At 44.8% G+C, this 16789-nt stretch overlaps 1 protein-coding gene across 5 annotated transcripts in view; it reads right to left on the bottom strand.

Moving 5' to 3' along the window:
- LOC118368528 (protein quaking-A) overlaps positions 1 to 16789 on the bottom strand; it is an 85881-nt gene that overhangs the window by 22898 nt on the left and 46194 nt on the right. For all 5 annotated transcript variants that reach the window (XR_008093185.1, XM_035752691.2, XM_035752693.2 and 2 more), the window contains exon 4: positions 15117 to 15260. Coding sequence is in view for 4 of the 5 variants with exons in the window: in XM_035752691.2 (XP_035608584.1) it covers positions 15117 to 15260 (144 nt within the window). In the remaining variant the exon portion in view is untranslated. The remainder of the gene's footprint in view (positions 1 to 15116; positions 15261 to 16789) is intronic.

Genomic DNA, 16789 nt, shown 5'->3' with positions numbered 1-16789 from the left:
ATTTTTACCTTGTCAGCTCAGGGATTCGATCTAGCAAACTTACAGTTAACTGGTCCAACACTAACCACCTGCCTTGCACTCCACGAGGAGCCTGCCTGTTACGCGAATGCAGTAAGAAGTCAAGTTGCTAGCTAGCATTAAACTTATCTTATAAAAAACAATCAATCATAATCACTAGTTAACCACTCATGGTTGATGATATTACTAGTTTATCTAGCGTGTCCGGCGTTTCATATAATCGATGCGGTGCCCATTCGCGAAAAAGGACTGTCGTTGCGCCAACGTGTACCTAACCATAAACATCAATGCCTTTCTTAAAATCAATACACAGAAGTATACATTTTTAAACCTGCATATTTAGTTAGGGAAATGGTGTCACTTCTCTTGCAACAGAGTCGGGGTATATGCAGCAGTTTGGGCCTTCTGGCTCGTTGCGAACTGTGTGAAGACTATTTCTTCCTAACAAAGACAGCCAACTTCACCAAACGGGGGATGATTTAACAAAAGCACATTTGCGAAAAAAGCACAATCGCTGCACAACTGTACCTAACCATCAATGCCTTTCTTAAAATCAATACACAAGCATATATTTTCAAACCTGCATATTTAGCTAAAAGAAATCCAGGTTAGCAGGCAATATTAACCAGGTGAAATCGTCACTTCTCTTGCGTTCATTGCACGCAGAGTCAGGGTATATGCAACAGTTTGGGCCGCCTGGCTCGTTGAACTAATTTGCCAGAATTTTACGTAATTATCAATTAACATTGAAGGTTGTGCAATGTAACAGGAATATTTAGATTTATGGATGCCACCCGTTAGATAAAACACGGAACGGTTCCGTATTTAACTGAAAGAATAAACTGTTTGAGATGATAGTTTCCGGATTCGACCATATTAATGACCCAAGGCTCGCATTTCTGTGTGTTATGTTATAATTAAGTTTATGATTTGATAGAGCAGTCCGACTAAGCGATGGAAGGCACCAGCAGGCATTCATTCAAACAGCACTTTCATGCGTGTTGCCAGCAGCTCTTCGCAATGCTTCAAGCATTGCGCTGTTAATGACTTCAAGCCTATCAACTCCTGAGTTTAGGCTGGTGTAACCAATGTGAAATGGCTAGCTAGTTAGCGGGGTGCGCGCTAATAGCGTTTCAATCGATGACGTCACTCGCTCTGAGACTTGTAGTTGTTCCCCTTGCTCTGCATGGGTAATGCTGCTTCGAGGGTGGCTGTTGATGTGTTCCTGGTTCGAGCCCAGGTAGGAGCGAGGAGAGGGACGGAAGCTATACTGTTACACTGGCAATACTAAAGTGCCTATAAGAACATCCAATAGTCAAAGGTATATGAAATACAAATGGTATAGAGAGAAATAGTCCTATAATAACTACAACCTAAAACTTCTTACCTGAGAATATTGAAGACTCGTATTAAAAGGAACCACCAGCTTTCATATGTTCGCATGTTCTGAGCAAGGAACTTAAACATCAGCTTTCTTACATGGCACATATTGCACTTTCTCCAACACTTAATTTTTGCATTATTCAAACCAAATTGAACACGTTTCATTATTTATTTGAGGCTAAATTGATTTTATTGATGTAATATATTAAGTTAAAATAAGTTCATTCAGTATTGTTGTAATTGTCATTAAAATAAATAGGCCGAATAATTGGTATCGGCTTTTTTTGGTCATCCAATTGGTGTCGGCGTTGACAAAATCATAATCGGGCGACATTAAAGTCACAATACCAAGCCAAATGTTCAAATGGGCAGCGCAACAGGATGCATTGCCAGGCATCGATGTGAACGAGGGGGAGAGAGCTCGAGACTGAAGGGGAGGATGAGAGGGACTGGGAAGCTGCATGGCGTTGAAGCGGTTGTGAAGAGTCAGCTGGCAAAGTGAGGCGTAATGTATGGTGGCTGAAATTATATTTAAAAAAAATAAAAAATAAAAAGTGTCTTGTGGGCCTCCAAACGCTGAGCTATACACATTCCCATTTCCCTACTTAAACACTGGGACAGAGATTAAAGAAGTTCGATCCCCCCTTTCTCTGTTGAGCCAGGTCTAAGGGCATCCCCCAGCTGCCTGAGCCTGGCCCTCGCAGTCCCCTGGCCGGCCCAGAGCCGTGTGAACGGATAATTACCACTCACACCCCAGTGTGTGTCTGTGTAGGGCCCAGAGGGGGAGGGGGGGGGGTGTATACTGTACCCGGCAGCAGCAGCACAAACAGCAGCTTCACACTCCATCATTTCCTACTTCTCCAACTAAAAGGATTAGGGGGACCTTCAAACAGAGGGTGATTGGCCAGAAGACCGCAGGGGCCACATTCTGGAGAACCACGGCGGATGTATGCCTCTAGGAAACGGGGAAACACGCCAAACCCTGCAACCCAACCCCAAAGGATGTGGTACGCAATCAGATTGATTAAGAAATACTTTTTTTTAGGTCAATGGGGTTCATGTGGGACCAAACTTCTCACTAGACCTAAATGCAAAGGGTACAGTTGATGACCTGTAGACAAATTGGGCCAGTGCATGCTAACTTTTCAAAGTTGCAGTTTGTGATTTTTATACCGTTTCCATCAGACTGGGGACTGAGCCTGACTGGGGACTGAGCCTGACTGGGGACTGAGCCTGACTGGGGACTGAGCCTGACTGGGGACTGAGCCTGACTGGGGACTGAGCCTGACTGTGGCCTTTCAGTCACTTTCAAGCCTTTCCAGTTGGCTCGGCGGCAGCACCGCCTCGCGCCTAATTGACTACAGAGCTGCCTTTTCACTGCACTCCCCATCCCTCAGTTTTAGCAGGTTGGTGGAACACTCACATGAAAGACACAGCAAAGCCACGTTATTATTACGATATGAATCTTTCCCCAACGTTGCATTCTTTTCCTCCCTCCCTTTCACTCTCACAGAGTTCGTGACCAGAATCCCAACAATGCGGGAACAGCGGGGAGGGTGGAAATAAAGGCTGCTCTGTCTCTTCCATTGCATAAAATGTCTCAAATTCCCGACTCAATCATGTAAATACCAGCAGCTCCTCAAACACCTTCTGTCTGCAGCTTAGAAAATCTCCAGTAAGAGAAGCCACCATCACAACACTGATACAGGTAGAAAAACAGGTTATGCTCATAACTGACGCATCAGAATCATTTCAAAAATCAGAATTAAATCTGGACTGCGTCAAATAATGCTGTGTACATTTCCAATTTGGCAATTATCGGGAATATTCGGGGAAAGAAAAAAAATAGACAACACTACTCCATCAAAACAAATAGACTCCGCTGCTTACTAGAACAAGCACACACCGGGATACCGAGGAAAATTTGTCTCCAGAAACGTCAACCCTATGACCGTACCATATGCCAATGTCTGGGTCAATGAGACACAATCAAAAGTATGTGGACACCTGCTTGTCAATCTCATTCCAAAATCCTAGGCATTAACATGGTTGTTGGTCTCCGCTTTGCTGCTATAACAGCCTCCACTCATCTGGGAAGGCTTTCCATTATATGTTGGAACATTGCTGCGAGGACTTGCTTCCATTCAAAAACAAGAGCATTAGTGAGGTCGGGCAATGAGGTTGGGCGATTAGGCCTGGCCCACAGTCGGCTTTCCAATTCATCCCAACGGTGTTTGATGGGGTTGAGGTCAGGTCTCTGTAGAGGCCAGTCAAGTTCTTCCACACCGATCTCAAACCATTTCTGTATGGACCTCGCTTTGTGCACGAGGACATTGTCATGCTGAAACTGGAAAGGGTTTCCCCCAAACTGTTGCCACAAAGTTGAAAGCACAGAATTGTCTAGAAAATCATTTTATGCTGTGGCGTTAAGATTTCCCTTCACTGGTACTAAAGGGTCCTAGACTGAACCATAAAAATAAAAGTAAAAAAAGTTTAAACCAGCCCCAGAACATTATTCTCTCCTCCAGCAAATTGTACAGTTGGCACCATACATTGGGGCAGGTAGTGTTGTTCTGGCATCCTCCAACCCCAGATTAGTCCGTTGGACTGCCAGATGGTGAAGCGCAATTTATCACCCCAGAGAACGCATTTCCACTGCTACAGTCCAATGGGGAGAGCTTTAAAACACTCCAGCTGACGCTTGGCATAGCGCATGGTGATCTAAGGCTCGTGTGTGGCTGCTCAGCCATGGAGTCCCACTTCATGAAGTTGCCGACAAACAGTTTTTGTGCTGACGTTGCGCTCAGAGGCAGTTTGAACTATGTAGCAACCGGGGACAGACAATTTTTATGAGCTACGTGCTTCAATACTTGGCAGTGATGTTCTGAACTTCTGTGACCTATCACTTCGCGGTTGAGCTGTTGTTGCTTCTAGAGGTTTACGCTCCACAATAACAGCACTTAGTTGACCGGGGCCGATCGAGCAGGGCAGAAACTGACTTGAAAAGGTGGCATCTTGTCACACATTGAAAGTCACAGCTCTTCACTCAGGCCATTCTGACAATGTTGGTCTATGGAGATGGCATAGCTGTGTGACTCCACCTACACCGTTTCTTGCGATATGAAACAAGTTGCATAGCGTTAGTAATGTTATCCATGCTCCAATAAGGTTAGAGAAAGGTTAGGCTAAATTCCACATGGAAATCCAATTTAACCCTAACTGATAAAGAGGTTCATAAAAATCTTCGAGGAGCCTCGTGTGGTATCAAAGGTGTGATGAACTGAAAGCTGAAGTGTCTGGGCCACAGAGACACGGTACTTCAATGGAGGATACAGTGGTGAAAGGCAGGCTTTTTAAATCCCAGAGAGTGAGATGGAACATTGAGTGAACGAGCAGGCATGTTTGCCAGCCAAGATAAGTTCCATTAAAACCAAAGCACAGAAAACAAACAAAGAGAAGTCTGTCGTTATACATTATGCATCGACATTGTACAAATGTTATCCTGGCACCATAGCTAACGTGATAAAATGGAGATGCACGGGAATATATATATATTTTCCTCTATGCTCCGCTTGGAGAGGCAATACTAATTAAGGTTGGAAAAAATACATGTGCAAATTTGAGAGAAAGGAGCACAACATATGCTACTCCCCTATTTTAGTTTAGACCAGTGATCAACTGATCGATCTTCAACGCATTCCTATGTCTCGTGCTGTTGGTGCTAGGTGCACCAGATTCAGCTGCCCTGTGTGCCGGGTAGGCGAAGTGTTCCCATTTTATGTGTCTGAAGGTTCAAACCGACATCCCAGCAGGCCTGGAGAGAAAATCAAGTGCACTATAGGCCTACCGCTGTCCAATCGGATGGCATAGACTACCGTGTCTGCAGTAACATAGCAGGGTTAAAAAGCAAGCTAAAGCAAAATTGATACTGAGAAACTTTTAAGACAATGACTAGAGACTTAAAATACAGCAGAGAGCTACTGTAAAATAAAATGATTTAAACATATGCTCACTCAGCTGTGCCTCAAGTAATACAACTGTTTTAATATCGGTGTGATCAAGTAAATGTAAACTAAAATCTGCTTGAATTGGCAGGGCAATTCAAACCAAGCCAAGATGCAGTGGTAATGTATTGGGACTATAGCCAACTGCACAAAACTCATTGCTACAGTTCTATTTTTTATCAGGTTAACGTTGCATAGGCTGAGCGGTACTGATCTAGAGTAAAAAAGAAAAAAAAAAGTTGGTGACCACCGATTTAGACCCACAGAAGGGAGGTTGTGTCTATTCTGTAGTGATAAATTCTGCACATTCGTGATAAGCAGAGATCATCAACACAGTTCCTCCCTCTTCCCTGCCATCTACCAGTCCCAATGCACGGAAGCAGAGGGCCAGGTAAACTGTGGACAGAATCCCTGGCTAATCGGGGAACGCATTTTTCACGCTGTTCTCTCGCTCTCTACTGGTGTGAAGAGACTCCAAACAGGGGCCTTGAGCCGGCGTCCATCGTGCGTTTGAAGTCTCTGCCAGCAAGCAACAGATTAGCATCTAGTCCAGAGAAATGGGCCCTTTCAATTGTTATTTCCTTTTGTTTGCTTTAGGGCTGCAGTGCCAAAAATCTCTATAATAAGGTTGGGCACCGTGTGAGAGTTGAACAGCTGCTGGGGATAAATGGCAGAGCCCACTGGGGGAAATTAGAGATTTAAAGGGTAACAACTCACCTGATGTGATTGACCACTGTTTACCATTACTCAAGAAACTCAGATCCACAGTCAATGATATTGGCAGACTTGTCAAAAGGGGCCAGCGGTTCCCTCTGGTAAAATGGAAAACAATCCATTCCTATTACCCTAGTGGTTAGAGTTAATTAACGAGGATGTTTCATACTTCAAACAGCTACTTATTGGAATGTGCTTAATGCCAAGTGTGGCACGGTAAGTCTCGAATTGCTAACTAGGACTAGTGAGCAAGAACCGATAAACTGCTGGAACCAGCAGGATGAAAACGGAATCCAGAGTCAGTGGAGGAGAGGGCAGGCCTTTCCCCAGGGCAGCTCTGTCCAGTCACAAATGTCAGTTTTTAGAACCTTGTTTGATGCTTCAACTGTGACGTGGGGCCGAATGAGAGGGGATTGAGCTAGGCGTATGGCAGATTGCCACGAGCTCGTGACGCGCGGTCATGTGAAAGTTAGAAAAGCAATGGAATGCAAGCTACAGACGAAGGAATTCTGGTTGGAACATTATTGAAGATGATAAAAACATTCTAAAGACTAATTCTATACTTTGTTTGACATGTTTCTACGACCTGTAATATAACTTCTTGTCCGACCTGTCGGATGGACTTGCACGAGTGTTTAGATTTGTTTACCAAACGCCCTAACAAAAAGGAGGTATTTGGACAAATTAACTTTATCGAACAAATCAAACATTTGTGAAACTGGGATTCCTGTTAGTGCTTCTGATGAAGATCAAAGGTAAGTGAATATTTATAATACTATTTCTGACTAATGTTGACTCCACAACATGGCGGATATCTCTTTGGCTGTTTTGGTCTCTGAGCGCCGTACTCAGATTATTGCCTGGTATGCTTTTTCCGTAAAGTCTTTTCGAAATCTGACACAGCGGTTGCATTAAGAGCCAGGGTAGAAGGTGGAATTGAAAATCTACTTGGCGATAGAGCTTTAAGCCACACTTGAGACATTACACTGTGTCCCCTGATACAAGATGTTGCCATGGGCAGACCTGGAGAAAACACATTAAGCTGCTTCCTACGGTCAGGCGAATATTGTGTCATCAGCCACTGAGTGGAGGGTTGGGGTAGGGGGGCTTACAGGCTGGGGAACTAGAAGGCTCTCATTTCCCATGATCCTTTCTCTCCAAGCCCTGAGGCAGCGGTTTGAGTCGGGGTGACACGCCGCTCTAAAACTGGGGTGGTTTTGACCTGTGCTCCGGCCAGTTACCAGGAGAGGCCAGACGGGTACATTACTGGGCCTTCTCAAACCATTATAGTTCCAAACACACAAATAAACACCACTAGACTATGCGTACCGCATGAATGCCAGCCGCCATGTCCTTGCGGGCTACATCGCATACAAAGCAGGGAATTATTTTTATTTGACCCAAAAGCCATACTTATATGCAAGTAAATATCATTAATAGGAGAGGCACCGTGGGTTGGAAACAGCCAGATGGCATTTGATACTCATTTGTCATACAATGGCTAATGTGGAGGTGCGAACAATGATGCACGAGAAGGAAGAAAAGGTGTTTATACGATCACAGAGAACTGAGCTGGCCGTGAACAGTCTCCACTAGGCCGACCTGTGCTGCGTGTTACTGGCCGAGCTGCTGGAGGCGAGAACTTGGCGGACGTGGCACACGACAACCCGCTGACCACACCGCCTGGCGTACATTACGGACCATCTGTCACCCAAGCAATACGTCCCCGATCTTTCCTCGGTGGAAAGAATGAAGGCAGACTAAGCGAGAGGGAGGTCTCAAATCTGGCACTGGGGTCTGGAGCTAGTGCGACTGTGCAATTCTCAGTCTCCTACGGTGAAGAGAAAATGCAGAAGCGTGCTATCACGCAAGACAACATGGTGTCTGAAGATGGCGGTTAACAATAAAATAATCTGACACAAAACAATGTACAAGGCCAAAAGACCAACTAAAAGGGGGACAGAGAAGAAAAAAAAGAGGCAGCAAGAAGACAGTCACTGCCATGAAGCAAAATGTAGAATAAGGTTGGGGCTGCTCTGTTCAAGTTGCTAATACAGTCACTTTGTTCAGGGAGCGACGCCGCAAGCTTTGTGGGGGCGCAGTGCATTGTCTCCCTCTCCTCCACCCCTCCATTCCTGGCCTTTCATGGTTTTCCAGAGGATCCAGGAGGACAGGGGAGAGAGTGCAGCCGGCTGACTCTTAAAACTTGTGCCTCCGAGCAGCGGCAGAATTGAAACAAAACAACGAGGCGCTAACAATGATGGCAGCTAACCGCGCCTACGCAATGGATTGAACTTTGCCGAGCTCCCAAGTCACAACTTCAAATGAAAACTCCTAACCCTCTCGTGTTTTATCTCAAATGCCCGAGGACAAGGGTCCTCACAACAAACAGACAAATAAACTGAAATGCAAATGAGGATGCAAAATAACTACCCCAGACGCTTCCCTTCAAGCTCAAAGACACTGAACAATGCAGTGCAATGTGCTAACAAGTGTAGCCCATTTCTCTCTTAATACCATACAAGTAGGTAGGGCAGCGAGGGTTGCCTACAGTTGCACCGACTTTGAGGTATGATAAATAAATAACATACTAGCAAACACATTTCTTTCTGGGAAAATTATCTGTGGTGTGCTAAACGAGTCTTTCAAGAGAAACCCTTCAAATAGACGCCAGCGGTTTGGGGAGCCAATGAGGATTAATTAGACCCATAACAACGTCCAGCAGACAGCTCTGTCAATCACTCAACCCGCCACCTGTGCCACAGTGTCACCTTGGCTTCCATCATCTGCCAACCCTTCCTTCCCAGTAAAAGAGGATCTACAATAGATCTAAATGAGCTGCCTGTCAACCAACACAGTAAACACCACTACTGCTTTTTGCGAGTGGCTAAGGGGAAGGGGTGTTGGTTTGTCCTGTATGATGGGGTTGGCACAGAGGACAGAAGAAAACATTTTAAATGGTTCCTGCAACGCATCAGGTTATTAACAGATGTGAAAAGCTAATTACTGTGCTGGAAAGAATCCGACACGCTACCTATTCTCTCTCTCCATCTCAGTCTCTGGAATATTCAGACCAACATGGGCTCCTGGATTCAATTAGCAAGAAGTCGTTTAGACTCATCTCCCACAGCCATCATTACTACCGGAGATTAACCAAGCGTGTTGCCAGTGGCACCAAAGTAATCGACACAGGGCTTTGGCCTTTGCCGCAGTTAGACTCACGCAATATTCAAAAAGGCCCAGGGACCATCTTCAGTTGGGCGATGGCCACACTGACAGCCGTGGCCCCCCCAAAAAACAGGAAAATGACACTACGCCGCCCCTACCTGTGCTGTATTAAACAACATGAAGGTCCTGCTGAAAGAAACATCAGAAACTGTGTGTGTGTGGGGGGGGGGGGCTAACTAACAAAATAGACCATTGTCGTCAAATCACCAGTCTAGAAATAGACAAGCTGAGCTTTAGCCCAAAAATGTGTAAACCTACGAATTCTTGCCGTCCCTGAGCGGTAGGAAAATCACCTCTGCTAATATCCAATACTGGGGAGCTGATTTTCCATGTGACATTACGTGCGTGGGTCTTACCATGGGAGGCAGATGGCCAGAGTGCTGGGGGACCGGGAGAGACGTTAATTGATCGTCACGGTCAGGCATCTGAGCAGACGATTTGAGAGCGAAGCCTCCAGTCTTTTACAGCGAGGAGAGGGTCGTTAAGGGGCTGAGCGCCATCCATCAATTAAGCAAACAAATATAACAGTCAAGTAAAGCAAACTGATAAAATTAGGACATTACATGGCAGTAGCTTAATGTGAATGAATGCATGCATTCCTCTGTACTGCCATCCAATTCAAACCACAGGTTTTCAATGTGGTTCAAGTCCAGAGACCGAGATTGCCATTGCAAAATGCTGATTTTGCAGTCAATTAACAATTTCTTTGTGGATTTTCATGTCCTCTATGGGTTATTTTCTTGCTGGAAAATCCACATGCAGCCAACTGTCAGCCTCCTGGGCTGGCACAAGTCTAGCACATCCGGTCGGAGTGCAGAGGCATCTGCGGTCCTGCCCTCGATTGCACTCTGAACCCTCAGCAGATACAACCTTAGATTTATAGCGAGATGCCAATACATCTTTAACCTGAACATGAGTTGGCAGCCAGCGGGCGACAATGTTTAAAGACCACTCCGCAAGAAAACACCATGCATGGCCAATAAATTCTGCACAATGCATTTGTATAAAACCAAAACTTGTGTAAGTGCAACCCAATTAGAATGCATTGGACTGCAGGCCCTGTGTTTAACCTGCTGAGGACAGATCTGAAAGGAGCTGCATCTGCATTGGCCGTGCAGCATTTATGGTGATACCTCTGCAGAAATCAGCTGTCGCCAAGGGAGGGAGTTTGTGTTTATACAGGACCTCCCACCCTCAACCATCGCTCGGTGAGGCGGAACGGAGCATGAGTCGGCCTCTGCAGTTGCGTCACACCCTCCACGCAAAGCCGCCTACCACATTTTTGGATCAAGCAAAAAATTGGCTTCAGGTTCTCTCAGCGAATGGAGAATCTGTTTCTCTGATCTCTTTTGGGCAACACTGCTTTGATCATCCCCTGCCCGCTTTTAAGTACTCACCCCAACCTTCATCCCGAGTGCCAATTCATCTATTCCTCGGTCACTGGGGCAGGAGGATCACACAGTGAATCTAACCAGGTAGCCTTCGACTAGGGTGGCACACAGGACTAGCGCTGAAGCTCTGCAGGGTTAGCAAGTGCAGCAGGCAGTGTTTATGGCCTTATACCCAGTAGTCATGACATGAGAGCAAGGCTCTGTGGCACTTCAGCATCAATATGGGGTGGAGGGGAGAGACTGGGGGGGGCTGGATCAGTGGTATAAATCCACACTTGAAAGAGCAGCTCAATGAAGCTCCACCTCCCATCGTTTGTAGTCTCATCTCAGAGTTCGCAGGATGTTGAAAAGTTCTCAGGATCAGGGAGCTGCCGCAAGGCAGAATCACTGAACCTTTAACACTTCCCATCAGCACCCTCTCCTTGCCATTAGGCAAGGTATCTGGGGTGTGGGGTGGTCTAGAGACAAGGGACGGGGTCATAAGAGACATATACCCGTAACACCTTTTCAATATCAGCCAACAAAATCAACTAGAAGTGGGGTTTGGATATCATTTAAAATGTAAATCTATCATAAAAAAAATATATAGCATACATTTCACCACAAACAAGACAATGCTAAAATAGCCATTGGCTCAAGGTCAAACTGACAACTGTGGTCTGCGTCTCATCCTTCTGTCAGGACAAGGACCCCAGGCCGGCCTGATGTGGAGCGAAAAGCTTTTCCTTAAAGGAGGACGTCGAAAAGATTGTGACCCCATTTGTTTCCCAAGCGATTTAATAAAGACGATTTCACACTGTCAAATGTGGAGAAGTTGCCGTTCATTAAAAAGTGAGTCGCAGGATTGAGATTGCCATAGCTTTAATCCAATTAAGGGTAGCACGATAAAGGGAATTTACTGCCAGCCAAGGCTGCCCACCCACCCACAGTGACAATGACAACACTAGAGAGGAGGAGAGCGCGAGCCCCTGGGGGACTTCATGGGGAGATAAACCCCAATGAGCCTGGGAAGCCAGAAGGGGCTATAAAAACCTGCTACTAGAACTTTGCTCGCTTACGCATGAGAGCATAACGTAGGATACATTTCTGTAGAATCATATTTCTGGTGACACTCTGCTAGACTATAAGCGTGGCTCTTCGCAGCTGATTACTTCAGAGGGGAAGTTAGGGGTGAGCAGCGCATACAGGTGTTTATTAATCCGCCTCAAACTTTGGCTGACCGTGACTTATGCTGAATCACCCATATCAGTTAGTGCCGTCACTCGCCGCAATATCCTCTGGTGGCGTATGCCGGGGAGAGAGGTTTAAAAGCCCCTTCGAAACAGAGACAACAGGAGGATAAAGGATTAATCTCAAAACAAGGGAGAAAGTTATTGAGCCGAGGCTTTATTCGCTGTTGCCATTTTGGACTGAAGCGATTCAAGTGATGCCAGGGCTCTGGTAGAGTGTGCAATCAAACTGCACCAGAGGGCCCCTGCGTGGTGGCGTGTCCATCCTCTGAAATAAACCAGATTACGATTGAGCAGGCCAGGCCTGCTCAGCCTTGGCCCAGTTTCAGGGGGTCAGCGCCCCCGCCACCTCGCCTCCTGACCGGGGGAAATCGGGAGGTGCAGCTGTCCGGCCGGTCTGTTCACCACAGGCAACCAGGCACTGCGGTCACGCAGTCCCCACCTCCCTGACGGCCATCTCCGGACACATGGGAGGAAGTGAACACGGGGAAATATGGTGCTCACTCACAGGTCACTTACTGTAGTCTGTTTTTACTACTGGTTTGAGATTAAGTGACACGCCTTGTTCTAGTCATATCCAGGCAAACCGGCTATAAAGACACCCTTCAGTTTGTTCTAAGTTAATGTTTACAGCTACCTCATTGTAATACAGACCATACATACAATGAACACAAATACAAAAAAGCAACATGTAAAGTGGTTGTCCCATGTTTCATGAAGGGGAAGGAAAAAAACGATCGCAGCTTATTTTGCTACAATTTTGCACACAAATTGTTTACATCCCCGCTAGTGAGCATTTCTTCTTTGCCATGATCATCCATCCACCTGACTCGTGTGGCATATCAAGAGGCTGATTAAACAGCATGATCCTTACAGGTGAACCTTGTGCTGGGGAAGATAAAAGGCCACTAAAATGTGCAATTTTGTCACAACTATGCCACAAGTTGAGGGAGCGTGCAATTGTTAACCGCAAGAATATCCACCAGAGCTTTTGCCTTAGAATTTAAATGTTAATTTCTCTACCATAAGCCACCTCAAGTCATTTTATAGAATTTCTGCACAAACTGTCAGAAACAGTTTCAAGGGAAGCTCATCTGCATGTTCACCAGTCTTAACCGGACTGCAGTTCGAATTTTGCTCTGCCAAATTGGTTGTTGATCATTGCTAGATAACCATTTTCAGGTCTTGCCATAGATTTAAGTCAAAAGTGTAACTCGGCCACTCAGGAACATTAACAGTCTTCTTGGTAAGTAACGCCAGTGTAGATTTGGCCTTGTTTTAAGTTATTGTCCTGCTGAAAAAGTTAATTTAACTCATCCCAGTGGCTGGTGGAAAGCAGACAACCATGTTCTCCACCCAGATTTTGCCTGTGCTTAGCTTCATTCCGTTTATTTTTTTAGCCTGAAGCTCCCTAGTCCTTAACCTTTTGCTGCTACCCGACACACAGGCGTCCCATCTAGACATCTGGAAATGCAAATGCGCTACGCTAAATGCTAATAGCACTCGTTAAAACTCAAACGTTCATTAAAATACACAAGCAGTGTACTGAATTAAAGCTACACTCGTTGTGAATCCAGGCAACAAGTCAGATTTTTCAAATGCTTTTCGGCAAAAGCATGAGAAGCTATTATCTGATAGCATGTAACACCCCAAAAGACCCGCAGGGGACGTAAACAAAATAATTAGCATAGTCGGTGCTACACAAAACACACAAATAAAATATAAAACATTCATTACCTTTGTTGGCACTCCTAGATGTCCCATAAACATCACTATTGGGTCTTTTTTCCGATTAAAAATCGGTCCATATATATATATATAGCCTAGATATCGATCTATGAAGACTGTGATAAAAAAAAAAAAAAAATAGCGTCTTATAACGTAACGTCATTTTTTAAAATTAAAAAAGTTGACGATAAACTTTCACAAAACACTTAGAAATACTTTTGTAATGCAACTTTAGGTATTAGTAAACGTTAATAAGCGATCAAATTGATCACGAGGCGGTGTATATTCTATAGCTGTACGTCTGGAAATAATGTCCGGGTAAAGCTCAACCAAAATATCCGGTCAGAGACCGGAAGAAAGGCGCTACCTTGTGTCCGTTTGACCAAGAAACAAATCGTAGGCAAATGACAAGACTGTTGACATCGTGTGGAAGCTGTAGGTATTGCAACCTCGGCCCCATTTAATGTGGATCACATTCAACAATGGGTTCTAGTGGCGCATGGATATATTTTGCGTTGAGGACAACAAAAAGTAAATTCCTCTGCCACATTTTTTTGCAGTATTACTTTAGTGCCTTGTTGAAAACAGGAAGCCCGTCAGTCAATTAGGTTACTATTGCACAGTAACTACAATGTAGTTACCATCCTCAGCTCTAGCAAAGCTAATACATTCTGTAATGTTTTAGCCTCGGTGAAATCCCTGCGAGATTTCCTCTCCGGCAACTGAACAGGGAAGGACGCCTGTATCTTTGTGGTGACTTGGTGTATTGATACACCATCCAAAGTGTAATTAATAACTTCACCATGATCAAAGTCTGCTTCAATTCAATGTCTGCTTTTCAAATTATTACCCATCTACCAATAGGTGCCCTTCTTTGGGAGGCAATTGGAAAATCTCCTTTGTCTTTGAATCAGTGTTTTAAATTCACTACGCGACTGAGGGACCTTACAATTATCAGTATGTGTAGAGTACAGATCTAAGTATTATATCAGGCAGTAATTCAAAAATCATGTTACTCGGTGAGCAATCAGTGTTTGAGTCCATGAAACTTACTAAGCACATTTTTCCTGAATGTATTTATGCTTGCATTAACAAAGCGGTTGAATACTTGACAAGACATTTCAGCTTTTAATTAAAAAAAATGTCAACATAATTTTTTATCAATTTTGACATTATGGGGTATTGTTTGTAGGCCAGTGGGGGAGAAAAAATCAAAATGTAATCCATAAATCCAGACTGTAACAACAAAAAGTAGAATAAGTCAATGGGTGCGAATACTTTCCGAAGGCACTGTATAGACATACGAAAATATATTGCATCCTTTCCCCTTTTGGAGAAAGCTGGGCCTATTCAAATCATGTACACACTGACTGTGGGCGGAGGTCAGTCAACTGATTAACCCTCGTGGCAGTACTACTCACCGCGGGCACCAGAAGCTTCTTGACCTCCTCCAAGGCTCTCTTCATCTTGATCTCGGAGCGAGTCTGCGTGTCCTCCACCGTGATCAGGACGTGAAGCTCCTCGTTTAGATGCTCCCAGTTGGGCTTGCCTCTGTTCTGTTCCTCCTGTGAAACAAAGAGAAGAGGGAGAGAAGAGCGACATGAGTGGATGTGACAGGCTCGGTTAGAGCGCTGCCGTTTTACATGACATAACTCGTTTTGCATGAGTTGAAGAAACAGACATGGCGGGACACTAGGCAGCAGCGACATGCCCTTTTTTCCAGGACAACCCCCTTTATTTGATGCCGACGTCAAAAAGGGTGACAGCTATCCCTGTAGCAATTAATATCCGATGATTATGTACAGTTGAAGTCGGACGTTTATACACCTGTTTCACAATTCGACATTTAATCACAGTAAAAATTCCCTGTCTTAGGTCATTTAGGATCACCACTTTATTTTAAGAATGTGAAATGTCAGAATGATTTATTTCAGCTTTGTTTCTTTAAATCACATTCCCAGTGGGTCAGAAGCTTACATGCACTCAGTATTTGGTAGCATTGACATTAAATTGTTTAGCTTGTGTCAAACATTATGGGTAGCCTTCCACAAGCTTCCCATAATAAGTTGGGTGAATTTTGGCCCATTCCTCCTGACAGAGCTGGTGTAACAGAGTCAGGTTTGTAGGCCTCCTTGTTCGCACACGCTTTTCCAGTTCAGCACACACATTTTCTATAGGCTTGAGGTCAGGGCTTTGTGGTGGCCACTCCAATACCTTGACTTTGTTGTCCTTAAGCCATTTTGCCACAACTTTGGAAGTATGCTTGGGGTCATTGTCCATTTGGAAGACCAATTTGCGACCAAGGTTTAACTTCCTGACTGATGTCTTGAGATGTTGCTTCAATATATCCACAATTTTCCTCCCCCATGATGCTGTCTATTTTGTGAAGTGCACCAGTCCCTCCTGCAGCAAAGCACCCCACAACATAATACTGCCAACCCCGTGCTTCACGGTTGGGATGGGGTTCTTCGGCTTGCAAGCCTCAACCTTTTTCCTCCAAACATAATGGTCATTATGGTCAAACAGTTCTATTAATGTTTAATCAGACCAGAGGACATTTCTCCAAAAAGTACAACATTTGTCCCCATGTGCAGTTGCAAACCGTAGTCTGGCTTTATGGCGGTTTTGGAGCAGTGGCTTCTTCCTTGCTGAGAGCCTTTCAGGTTGTCGATTTAGGACGTTTTACTGTGGATAGATAGTTTGTACCCGTTTCCTACAGCATATTTGCAAGGTCCTTTGCTGTTGTTCTGGGATTGATTTGCACTTTTCACACCAAAGTACATTCATCTCTAGGAGACAGAACGCATCTCCTTCCTGAGCGGTATGACAGCTGCATGGTCCTATGGTGTTTATACTTGCATACTATTGTTTGTACAGATGAACATGGTACCTTCAGGCATTTGGAAATCGCTCCCAAGGATGAACCAGACTTGGAGGTATACCATTTTTTCCCCCTGAGGTCTTGGCTGATTCCTTTAGATTTTCCCATGATGTCAAGCAAAGAGGCACCGAGTGAAGGTAGGTCTTAAAATACATCCACAGGCACACCTCCAATTGACTCAAATGTCAATTAGCCCATCAGAAGCTTCTAAAA

This window comes from Oncorhynchus keta, chromosome 35 (genome assembly GCF_023373465.1).
Source record: "Oncorhynchus keta strain PuntledgeMale-10-30-2019 chromosome 35, Oket_V2, whole genome shotgun sequence".
Lineage (NCBI taxonomy): Eukaryota > Metazoa > Chordata > Actinopteri > Salmoniformes > Salmonidae > Oncorhynchus > Oncorhynchus keta.
This window is presented reverse-complemented; position numbering and strand designations above follow the sequence as displayed.